General features: G+C 31.8%; 1 protein-coding gene across 5 annotated transcripts in view; it reads left to right on the top strand.

Annotated features, from left to right (window-relative positions):
• The window catches only part of LOC126736033 (vasoactive intestinal polypeptide receptor-like), an 83,583-nt gene that overhangs the window by 63,883 nt on the left and 6,426 nt on the right, over window positions 1-13,274 (top strand). For all 5 annotated transcript variants that reach the window (XM_050440229.1, XM_050440228.1, XM_050440227.1 and 2 more), the window contains one exon: window positions 8,390-8,484. In XM_050440229.1, the coding sequence (XP_050296186.1) occupies window positions 8,390-8,484 (95 nt within the window). The remainder of the gene's footprint in view (window positions 1-8,389; window positions 8,485-13,274) is intronic.

The following is a 13,274-nucleotide window of genomic DNA, read 5'->3' as shown; positions in this document are numbered from 1 at the left end:
TAAGCAGATTTTTACTGTCCATGGCCTTGTAAATAGGAAGGTGGGGAGGAGGGTTTTGGTGCTTGCTCAGCTTGCATTAAAGTATTATTTTGATTATTGTTAAAAGGTGTTTAATTAGCCCTAAACAGTGTCTGGCATTGTCTAAAGGCTGCATTTACATGGTCTTATTTTTTGTCATGTTCTTCACTCTCTCTTTTGGGTTTTCCAACCCAACCCAACACTTCGCTGCGCTGCTCAATGAGGTATTACCATAAAACGGAAAAAATCAGATAATTATTGCCCAATGTAAGGTTATATCTCTGTATATCAAATAGGTACTATCTTGTGGTAGTACTAGCTCTACAAAGCGTGGTACAGAGTTTGAATTTTCTTAAAGAATAGATTTTATAGAACCACCTATATTTTTTTTCCGAACTGAGAGTCATATTTGACTTTCTCTCTAACCTTAAAACAATTTTACCCTAAAATTCGACGTTGCCTAGTTATTAAGAATTTAAGGAATTTTTCACAAAAATCAATGTTTCACTTAAATATTAATATTTACCTCAGACGTTTTTCATTTTTTTGAAAAATCTCTGTAGGGTCCTTGGCTAAGTTCATTTTATCTTCCGAAACCCCAAAATTTGTTTTTTTTTTAGACATGGTGAATAAAATCGCAACTCAAAAAATTAAATTTTTGATTTAATTTTACGCTATTTTTTAAAAATGAAACGCGCTGTATCTAGTGACGCGTTTTGATAGACTATTTCTTGATCTTCAATTTGATACTAACAAGTTTGCGTTTATCTCTAACCGTGTTCTCAAAATTTGGTGTTTAAGGAAGAGTGATAAGATTAACAACGAGTGAGTTATGACGGAAAACAATTAATACATATTTTATGGCATCAGAATGACAAGCGCTTTGTCACTCTGTTCAATTAATTTCGAACACGTTTTAGTAAGAAGAAAAGTGAATAGCTGTAATAACCATAATAAAATAATAATAGTAGTAATATTAATCCCTGATAGTTATCTCATTTAAAAATAAGATTTTTTTTTTTAAACTAATTTTTTTTTACTAATACTTTATTTTAGGCCTGATGATGCTCTAGCTAGAGCGAAACACGTGTAGCCTGCGATTATATGTTGTCAGACAGTGACTTTGTGTTTTCTTTGTTTTCGTCAATTTTGTGTGTTGGTCTCTTTGAGAATAATGGATGAGATTTTTGTATTAATTACAATTAAAAAGTTGGCCATAATTCATCTATTCATTGTTGTGTGACGTATGCCAATTATAATGCGTTAAGTAAATTTGTGTCAAAATGAATCACTCTCAGCGAGAATTAGTAAATATGATTTACGTTATCGGTGAATGCCTTGGGAACTATTTTTTGGCTTCAAGGGTTTATTAGGAAAAATTTCGTAATAACCGATATCCTGATGATAGAGTGTTAACGAAATTAAAAGAACGATTCGAGCGCACTGGAAGCGTAGAGTACAAAAAGCAAACTAGAACGAAAACTGTTATGTCGCCTTCTGATTAGACTACCCGTCTTAACGTACTAACGACGGTTCGAAGAAAATAAAAGGCCAAAAGTTACTCAACCCTTTATTCGCTTTATGGTAACAGTTTGTAGATTATTCTCACCGAACGCTTGACAAAAAACCGCAGTTGAGCTGGCAACTAATTAAGGTAAACGTACCTATTATCGGCACTGCCCCTATTACCGGCACTTTTACAACATAATTACAAAAAAATAAGATTCTTCCACTTGCATTTATAGTTTTAACATTTTTTAAATATTCTTGAAATATCTGACTATATAAATAACCCCACCCAGTCCGATGACGCGCGACAATAAATCTAGGAAAAATTATTTTAATGCCGACAGTTGACGTCTAGTCATTGTAACGAGTGGTGCTTGTTCCTGGCGTTAAGAAGTACGCCAGATTTAACACGTGATTAAAAATTGCATCTGAATTGAACTTGCTTTTTGGTAAGTACAACTTGTTAAACATAGATTGTTTAATTGTTATTTAGTGAAAGAAAATAATTTTTTTGCCTTTATTTATTATTTTAAGGGGTGCCGATAATAGGAACCTCTAAAAATGACTTTGACCCAATTATCGGCAGTAGTGCCGACAATTGGTGTTTTATCATGCCAAGTTTTTAAGGTTTATTTTCGCTAGTAGAAAAACTGTAAGGGCAAGATCTATTTGGATTAATGTATAATAATATATGTTAATGCAAAGGTCCAATTTCCGGCACCCAAAATTCCTTAAGCCAATATTTTTATTCCCATTCAAAGAAAGGTGCCGATAATACGAGCATTTTCATGCCGATAATAGGTTTAAAATTTTTCTAGGTAAAAATGGATAGAAAGAAAAGACTAAAATATTCTCCAGAAGTGCTACAAAGTGCTTTAGATAAAATCCAAAAAGGAATGCCCTTTAAAACGGCAAGCAAAATCTATAATATTCCCAGATCTACCTTGCAAGATAAAATTAAGGGTAGAGTTCCACTTAATAAAAAGTCTGGCCCAGAAACAGTTCTAACCCAAAATGAAGAAGATATGCTGGTTAAGTGGCTTTTCCAGATTTCTAATCGCGGGTTTCCTGCCACAAAAACAATTTTATTGGACAGTGTTCAACTTTTAGTAAAGGAGCTAAACAGACCCAACACTTCGAGCTTTTTTTGAAAAGGCATCCAGAACTAACCACTAGGATTGCTCAAAACCTGACATCTTCCAGGGCAAATCTAACAGAACATTGGATTCGACAGTGGTTTGTTGAAGTTCAGTGCTACCTAAAGGAAAACGATTTTTTAAACATATTATTATGTCCAAATAGGGTTTTTAATTGCGACGAGACCGCATTTTTTCTTTGCCCCAAAAATGATAAAGTATTGGTTAAGAGGGGAGAGAGAACAGTCTACTCCTTTGGTAGTAACGATGAAAAAGAATGCTTGACCACCCTTATTACCTGTAGTGCATCTGGTCAAATTTTGCCACCAATGGTATTATTTAGTTACAAACGCATTCCTAAAGCACTTGTTGAGAAGTTTCCATCTGAATGGGGAATCGGAAAATCAGAAAACGGCTGGATGACAGGCGAGACATTTTTCGAATACGTGGCAAACATTTTCTACCCCTGGTTGGTCGCTAACAATATCCGGTTTCCAGTAGTGTTTCCAGTTCTATTTTTAGACGGCCACACCTCCCACTTAACCATGTCTTTGAGCGAATTTTGCACGAAATCAAATATCATTTTAATTGCCCTTTGTCCCAACGCCACACACATTCTCCAACCTTTGGACGTGGCTGTGTTTCGACCTTTGAAAGCTGAGTGAAAAAAAAGTGTCCAACACTGGAGAATGGAGAATAACGGACAAAAGATGACCAAGGATGTTTTTTGTACAATTTTGGAAATAACTCTAAAAAAAATGAATAATTTTCCTGATATAGTTAAAAATGGGTTTAGAACCTGTGGGTTGGTTCCATTCAATCCAGAAAATATTAGATATTCCAAATATTTTAAAGTCCCGACCTCACACGAAAACATTGTTGAAGAAATATCAGATACAACTAATAAGGATTCGCTGAAAACATGCTTAGAAATATTAGAAAAAGAGATACCTAATGACACCCTTATCCTATTTACCCAATCAGAAAGCATATGGAATGGGCCAATTGAAGACAAAAACTTATTTAATGTGTGGAAAAAAATAAGAAATAAAGTATCAACCAGCGTGGAAACAGAAATACAAACTAATGCTAAAACTCTGACTGAGAATCCTCTTATCATTGCGGAAAATACAAATTTTCACTCTATGGATGAAGAAAATGAAATTGATATCACAGATCTCTTTGACAAGAGTGAAAATTTTGATCAAACTTTTGACGTTCCAATAGTCGATCAAGAGGTACTTACGGACTCTTTTCTCAATATGGACGTGAATATCTCCGTAATAGAAGACTCTCAAGTAGATACTTCTGCGCACCGAATAATACCTTTAATTGAAGTACAAAATATATGCACGGAAGAAAGAAGTAATGATAAAACTTTATGTGTTATTCCAGAGCATATTACCCCAATAAAGAGCTGCTCAGATTTAACACAAAATGAAAATGTTCCCCCATTAGCTAGTAATGAAGAAATATTATCAATTTCAAAAAACAATTCTCCCGGTTCGTCGTTTATCCCTACTCCCTTCAAAAAGGTTTTATTTTGGCCCGATCCTAAACCTGATCACAGCAAAAGAAAAACAAGGGAAAAAATCCCTGCGGTGGCTACTTCCTCTCAATGGCAAGATTACCATAAAAGAAAGGAAGAAAAAAAGAAAACTGAAGATGAACAGAAAAATCAGAGAAAAATGGAGCGCGAAAGAAAAAGGAAGAGGTGGCGAAAGAGCAAAGGAAACGAGACCTTGAAAAAAAAGAAGAAAAGAAAATTGATAGAGAACTAACAAATAAAAAAAAACTGGAACATGGAGAGAGAAATTCGGCGATTGAAAATACTAAAAAGAAACTAAACTTTAAAAAATCTCTAAATGTTACGGGACCAAGTGTGATTCGAAAATCAAACCACAGGGCTGCCGACTTAGGAAGTTTAAAGGAAAAAAAATTACAAAATGTGCCCTCTTCTTCAAAACCCTTTAAAGATTCTTGGTATTGTTCAATTTGTGACACAGATCGCAAACTTGATATGCGGTTATGTTCAAAGTGTTTAATGTATTATCACGAGGAATGTGTCGGCCTTACCAAAGACAATAAAGAGGAATTTCAATGCGTTTTTTGTGATAAATAAGTAGTTATTTAAAAGTAGGAATAAGTATTTTTGTTATAAATAAAGCCTTTCTCAGAGAAACGAAAATTTAACTTTTTATTTCCTAATCCTAAAATCCTTTACGAGTATTATTTGGGTGCCGATGAATGGTGCCGAACAGTGCCGATAATTAGAACTTGGGCCATTTGCGCTATGCCGATAATAGGAGCAGTTGATAAGTTTTGATTTTTATTTTTTATAAAAATATATATTAGTGTTAGATAAAAATAAATTATTTTATTTTAAAATATATTGTTTAGAGCTTAAAAATCCTCCATTATTAAATTTTCTTCTATTATATTTAACTCAATTAGTGATTTTAAATTTTGTTAACGTTGTATAAGACCCTTAAGGTACTGATAATTGGTACGTTTACCTTAACGAAAAAAACGTGAACGTCGGACAAACAGTCAAAATACTAAAAAGAAACCGCGCGCCCTCAAAAAACACCGCCGCGCCGTTCCGTACAACCAAACTCTGTCGCGCTTACATGTCAACCACAGAACACAAATATATAGAGATGTGGTGGTAGCGTACAAACTGATAGAAATTCTTCTGACAAATCAGCTAGCGTCCTCTCCCTTGACAACGCAAACTGTTGTAACTAACTTGACAGTTTGACGTGCCTAATTGGACCAATCAAAATGGTAGAAAGGCGTGGCCAAATTAAGGCGGGAAATCAAATTTAATTTAACCATACAATCTTATCATTTAATCGTAATATCTAGAGCAAACGCCTAATCAAAAAGGTTACTCATAGAGAAAACGGCTTTTTTTATTAGGTGTTAGCATCAGATTGATCTGAATAAAAATAAAACTTTTCAGCTTTATTTAACATATTTAAATCAGTTAATTTACTGCAATAATCTACGACAGTGTACTAACAATAGTGTACGACATATCACCAATTGGTAAATGGAAATAAAACAATGTTTTTCTTTAATACATTTATTATTCAATTTTCCTGAAAAAAAAAATACTTAAAATGATAGACATAATTTATTATAACAGATATTATATAAATGTAAACAGTAGTAATATTTTTGGGTTGATACCCTTAAAAGTCAATAAATTCACAAAACCAACTTTTAATTTGCCAACTTGACAATTCAACTTATTTGATTCTCGCGAGCGCGTCAGGCCGGGGACTGCAAAGTACCGCGTCGCATTTCCCGCCTCTTGCCGTGCTCGGCAATTCTGCTGGATCAGCTCTCTGGCGATCTGGAGATGTTTTTTAAGAAATCCGCTTACATAAATTAGAATTAATCTAAAAATGTTTAAAAGTATTTTATTAGCACTGAACTATCCTTATTGAAACAGATTAGAAAAGATTGTCAACATTTTTGTGCTATTTTCTCATCATACATCTAAAGGCATTCTTATTAGGTTAATAATATTATCATTTTATTAACACATAGATTTAATAGAGGATGACTTATCCTTATTTAATATGTACTTGTATCTGTTTCCTAAAGAAAAATTAAACAGTTTTTAAAATTATAATTTTTAAAATTAATTAAAAATTCTATAGTAGAGTATTATCGAAAGAAACAATTTATCTATCTACAAAAGAAAATAAATTCTTTGAAAATGAGAACAACTTTTTAGTATAAACATGTATCACTTACATACTATATATTTGTTGGTCTCTTATAATACTAACAACATATTATCTTGGAACTATAATATTAATAAAAACTTAATTTAAGGACAGATATTTACATAAAATAAAAAGAAACTCTTAAAAAAACACAACTTGTAAGAAAAACATTAATTCTGATCCATTCCGGGTGCTTAGGTCTCTTAGTCAATGGAAACCTTATAAATCAGTTTACTAAATGATTCATGTGAAAAAAAAATGTTTAAATAAATATGTATTGCAGTGTAAAGCCAGCAGTATCAGCATTATTAAAATTTGTGGAGAGGACTGATCAGAAGAAATTCTATAGCTCAAACTCTTAATAAAATTTACATTGCATATCGCTCTTCATGTTTTTCTTGTAACGGGAACTGAAGGAAATTAAAAAAATCTTTTATTCCTATGTTTCTTAAAACCATTTAAAATATACATACTCAAAGAAATTGTCAGGAAAATTTTAAATCAATTTTTAATTGTTGAATAGAAAATGAAAGGTCAAACATTTTGTAATATGTATTTATAATAATCACAAGTGAAAAATTAAATACTTGAAAAGTGAAATTTCTTCATTGAAATCAACTGAATTTGATTTTATTAAAGACTTAAGATTGACAATTCAAAAACATAATAGTAATAAATAAAATCAGATTTTCTTACCAGAAACCTGGAAAGAGAACTTTTTGGAAAAAAAGTCATGAATTTAAAATAACATCCTTAAAACAAACAACGGTAAATCACTAAAAAAGCAGGATTGCCATATTGCCGATAAATAATTACAAAACATAAAAAATACTGAATGGCTTAACAAAAACAGTTTTATATAAAGAAAACTAATTGATCACCATGTCGGTCGTTGCAACACCGGAAATCTTTATTTTATTAAATTTGTGCCTTTCAATGATGAATGTACGTTACACAGCAATGATTCTGTGAACCGACATAATTTTCATTTTTACGACACAGAAAATCCTCATCGAGTTTTTATCAATAATTTTCAACACAAATGGAGCATTAATATTTGGGGTGCAATGGTACATGATTTTATTACTGGTCCATACTTTGGTAGTGAGTGATATTTATTTTTCTTGTGGCATTTTCCTACGGAAGATTTCTGTATTTGTAAGTTTGTGTTTGTTTTAAGTACTCTAATTTTCGCATTTTCTACAACCCACTTATAGTAAATGTCAATTTGATTTCTTCATTTAAAACTGTTGCTGTTCTAGTTTGTTTTTTATACTCAACTCTTCCAGTATGCTCTAATAATTCTCAAGTAAACTTAAACTATGTAATGCCTATGAAAAAAATATGTAATTTTTCCTTTAAGAACAAATTTTGAGAAAACAGTTAGAGATAATGGCAAATTTATTGGTATCAAATTGAAGATAAAAGAATAATCTATGAAAACGCGTTAATAGATACGGATTCCATTAAAAAAAAAATAGCGCAAAATTGAATTAAAAATATTATTATTTGAATAACGATTTTGAGCACCCCGTATAAAAAAAAATAAATTTTGGAATTTCGAAAGATTAAATCAACTTAGCCAAGGACTCTTCATAGTTTTTACGAAAAAAAAAAATGTCGGTGGTAAATATTAATATTTAAGTGAATCATTGATTTTTGTGAAAATTTCTTTAAATTGTTAATAAGTAGGCAACGTCGCATTTTAGGGCAAAATAGTTTTAGGGGTAAAGAGAGAGTCAAATGAGACTCTCATTTCGGAAAAAAATATAGGTGGTTCCATTAAAAAAAAAAATATGTACCACGCTTTTTTGGGGCATCCTGTATCAACCAAACTAATTTTAAAAAGTAGCCCCTATAACTCAATAAATATTCCCTCTATTAAAAATGTTTTCCTTTTCAAGACTTAGCGGCAATCGAGCACCGCGATATTAAATGGATACTCTGTATATATATTGTTTCAATATTAACTTAAGTTTTTTTTAGGTAAACTTCATTCTCTTCACCATAATAGTAAGGATACTTATATTGAAAATCCACTTTACATCAACATTTATTCAACATCAGAAAATTAAGTACAGGTAATGTCTTTTTTTTAAATCCGCTCAAAATAGATCAAATCCAAATACATCATTTTTCATAGGATTGTAATAAAATAAAGTCAATCAAATCGAAATCACCTGATGAAGCCGAAAGTTACTAACTGCTTCATGGGGTATAAAATAGGGCAATGAATAATGGGATTATTATTATTTTCCTTCACGAACTTTTGACTATCAATTATCATTTTTGAGTTGAAATTTCGACGCGCAAAAAAAAAACGCAATTTAATATCAAAGAATCTTATTCCTTGTCCTATATCTTTTTTTTTTATCATTTTATGACACAATCATTTATTTTCAAAAATTATGTCCTTGGGTCCATGTTTTGGATGCATATATAGGAGATGCATAGGAGAAATTCTGAGCTCAGAGATCATCCTATACCTTCATTGATAATATATTCACTAACGCTGCACTGTTTTCAACTTAAACCTTTGACCTGGCGTTTTCTGATCATTGTGCTCAGATACTGAGTTTTGACTTGGGAAACCCAATCAGTCACGATTTAAGCAAATTTTATATGAGTTCTAGATCTTTTTCAGATGAAAACATACACTATCTTAAAAACTTGTTGTCCAAAGAACATTGGCTGTCACTCATTGAGACTTGGATTTTGAAGATAAATTTTCTTATTTCCACCATTGATAATTAATGAGGGTAAAAAGTTGAGACTACTTTATACTCAACTAAAAACCGTTCATGACTATGAGTTACTGACATCCTCTAGAAGAAGATTGAAGGTACATAGAGAAAATATTGTAAATGCTAAAAAAGCCTATAATTCAACAAAGTTGCTCACTTCTAACAATATAACTCAAGCCTCATAAAAAACTATTAACTCAATCACGAACTTCTCAAGTCGCGGAACAAAGTGTGTTCCTAATTTGGTTACTGATATTGGAAAGAAAGTTACTGGCAACCTCAATATTGCTAATAATTTTTTTGTAGAGTCAGTGCGAAAGATCACAGATAATTTTCAGGCAGCCATAGGTATAAATGTGCCTTTCAACAGTTTGTCCCAATCTTTCTATTCCCTCTAGTGAGAGGGTGAAACAGTCAGTGGAAGGTGAAACAGTTGAGATTATAAAATCTTCCTCCAGGGAAAAGTCATCCGATGTAGACGAGGTACCTTGTTACTTATTACTAGCATGTGCTGAGCATATTATCTCTCCTCTTACCTATTTTCTGAATTTATCATTTCAGATTGGATATTTTCCTAAAGAGCTAAACACCGCTGTTGTCATACCTCCTCATAAAAAGGGGGAGGTAGCATAAGTGAGTAACTAGAGGCCTATGGCTCTCCTGTCTGTATTCTCAAAAGTCTTCGAGACTTATTGCGTTTTTAGATTCTTTTGCTATACTGTCATGTCATCAGTTTGGATTCAGGTCTGGACTCTCTACATCTGATGCTATAATATCTCTTTATACAAATATATTAAATAATTTTGAAGTTAAAATCTGTTGGTATCTTTTTTGATCTTACTAAAGCATTTGATACCATTAATCATGCTTTACTATTAAATAAGATCTTTCATTATGGTATATGTATTAAGAGGTCCGGCTTATAAATGGCTTGAATCATATGTGACAGGTAGAACCCAAGCTGTTAGATTGAAAGTTAGTGATCAGGTGAGCATATCTGATTGGGCAACTGTCGTCACTGGGGTTCCACAGGGTAGTGTTCTTGGGCCCATTTTGTTTTTACTTTTTACTAATGAATTGCCTCTCCTGGTTAATGGCAGCTACATAACACTTTTTGCCGACCGTACATCAGCAGTTGTCTCGGGTACTGACTATCACTCTATCCACTCAAAAGCCAATGTGTTATCAGAAAAATGGTCTTTGGTTGAATAGTTTGAAAACCAATTTCATTATTTTCACTCCGATTCGAGCTATTCAGGACCGGACCTTACTCCTTAGAGAGGAGTCATCAAGTAGCGTCATCCAACAATACTCCGTCAAGTTCTTGGGAATTGTAATTGATAGACATCTATCATGGGATCCCCAGGTGGAATCTGTATGCAATAGATTATCCCGCAGCAATTATGCCATCTTGCAGCTTCGAGAATATGTGGATGCATATACACTTAAAAGCTTTTATTATGCCTCAGTGCATTTGACTCTATCCTATGCCTTATTAGCTTGGGGTAATTCCTCCAGCATTGGGAGAGCGCTAATAAATCAAAAGCGCATTGTATGTACGATGTTTAGACTTTCCTTCAGAGAAAGTTGCCTTGGTACTTTTAAAAAAGAAAAAATCCTTACTATAATTAACATCTATATTTTGGAGTAAAGCATGTCAAGTACAGGGTGTCCGATTTTGGCTACTTTTGCGGGATATCTCCGTTATTTTTAGAGATAGAGAGTTGCGGTTTTTGTGACACTGTGCTACTTTTCCATAAAACTAAAGATGCCGTTAACAAAATTTTTATAGCCCTTTTAGTTTTTAAGATACAGGGCATTTGTGAAAATTTTGCATTTTGGGTCCCCCATCGTATCTCCGTTATCTTTAAAGTCTTTCTAAAAGTAAAAACTTATTCTTATAGATTTTTTTCCATAGAATCCAGTGGTGTAGATATATATTTTTTTTTTGATTAATAGTTTTTGAGTTATAACCCAAACTTATGTTGTTTCATATATATATGGCTCATAATATTGGCCTTTTTTTACCTTTTTAAAAATATATAACAGTATGGACTTATTTTCAAAAATACGCAAATAAATAAGAATTTTCTAAATTTAAATGATCAAATTCATAATTTAATAAAAGGCCATGGCTATTCATAATAACAAAACAAAAAAAACAAATATATAAATAAATGTCAGCTATCTTCGAGTTTTGATTGACATTTCTTTGTTTTTGATTGAGTTTATGCTCCAAAACCCATTTATTTTTGTTATTTGCGAATTTTGCCAAAAAAATGGCAGCATTTGAAAATTATGATACGTTTGTATGTTTTATACAAAGCAATGAAAGTGCTGAAGAAGCTTCGGAACTATATTTCCATAGGTAAGTTAGAAGCCATTATAATGTGATGGGCTAAACGGTTATTTTGGACTACCAGTTATAACCGCGACTGTTATTTCATAAATAACAGTTATTCTTACCAGTTATCTTGTTACTGGCATAATATAGGTATACTAATAACCTAATAAGATAATACAGGTTCAGAATTCAGATTCTATGCAGCTGTTACTGGTTAAGGGACAATGATCCTGTTTTATTTGGTTATTAGTAAATGCTTTGAAAGGTTATTGAAACGTAATATAGATTTAGATAAAAATTTTATCTACTAATAACATGTGACAGTGGCGTATTGTATATTATATTATTAATATTTTTATTAATTTAATAAACAAGTAACATAAAATTATTAAAATATTCTGATGTCAATCAGTGTATACATAAAATAATATATTTATTTCTAACAAAACAAAACTTTAAATAAAACAAAAATATCTAAACTTAATATCAGACTAAAAGTAAATTTATCAATAACTTTATATGAATTATTGATAAAATTTACTATTAACGTTTAAAAATAAAAAATTTTCTACCTTTGAAGCACTTAGCCGACTTCTTCTGTCACAAATAATAAAACCAGCCTTTGAAAATAGTCTTTCACACCGGGAACTGTTGTGCCAATGTGGCATTGCACGCAGGATTTGTCTTGTGCCAATTTACTCAAATATGGGAAATTATACTTTGTTCTCCCGCCACCATTTAAAACTATCTTCGGTGCGTGGTAATACTGTTGCTTCCAAATATCTCTGTACTTCTATTATAACAGCATATTTAGCAGTTTGTGTGGGTTTTATATTGGCAATAGTTTTTTCGAATGCGGCCCATATGGACATTTCATCTGCCTCATCAAAATCTTCATCTTTTTTTTTCTTTTCTAATTGGTCATCGGTAGTGGTTAATACTCTTCTCTCTTCGGCAATTAAATTTGCAATATGTTCAATTATTTTTTTTTTGTGTTTTCTGCCGCTGCTGTATTTGAAAATGCCAACATTTTAAATCTTGGGTCCAAGAAACTCGCTGTGGCCAACGTATTACTAAATTCTACCGTTTTAAGACGCTCATAAAATTGCTTTTCAATAATCTATAACATTATTTATTATTTTTATAAAACCCTTTTTGCTTAGATTTTTACAAACTTGATAAAGGCCATTAACTATTGGTATAATATATAGGAGGCAGTGGCATAGTTTCACCATTAATCATTTTGGTAAGTTTTTTAAAAGGCTTTAGTACTAGACAGAGTTGTTTGATAGTTATCCAGTCTGAAGAAGTTAATATGGAAATATTAACTTCTTCATATGGAAATAATATGGAATATAAATGGAAGATCTTGTCCAATAACTGCTATGGTCCTTTTGATAGCCTATTCCAGAACAATAAATATGTCTAACATAAAATACAGCGAATTCCATCGAGTTTTTACTTCCTGAATTAATTAAAGAGGCTGATAATAGTTGCCACTTTGCTCCTAATATTTTATGAGCTTTTTATAGGAAATATTGCTTCGTTTGAAATACGCCACAATAGTTTTAACTTTATCAATTATAACATTAAGTTCTGGTAAATATATGGCTTTTTAAATCACTAAATTAAGGGTATGCGCAAAGCAGCCAAAATGTTTTAAATTTAAATTGTTTTTTATTGCACTAGTTATATTAGCAGCATTGTCAGACCTTACTAAAGCTATTTTATCAGATGGAATTTCCCATTTATTAACAATAATTGAAATAGTGGTAGCTAAATT

The sequence above is a fragment of the Anthonomus grandis genome, chromosome 5, assembly GCF_022605725.1.
Source record: "Anthonomus grandis grandis chromosome 5, icAntGran1.3, whole genome shotgun sequence".
Taxonomy (NCBI): domain Eukaryota; kingdom Metazoa; phylum Arthropoda; class Insecta; order Coleoptera; family Curculionidae; genus Anthonomus; species Anthonomus grandis.
This window is presented reverse-complemented; position numbering and strand designations above follow the sequence as displayed.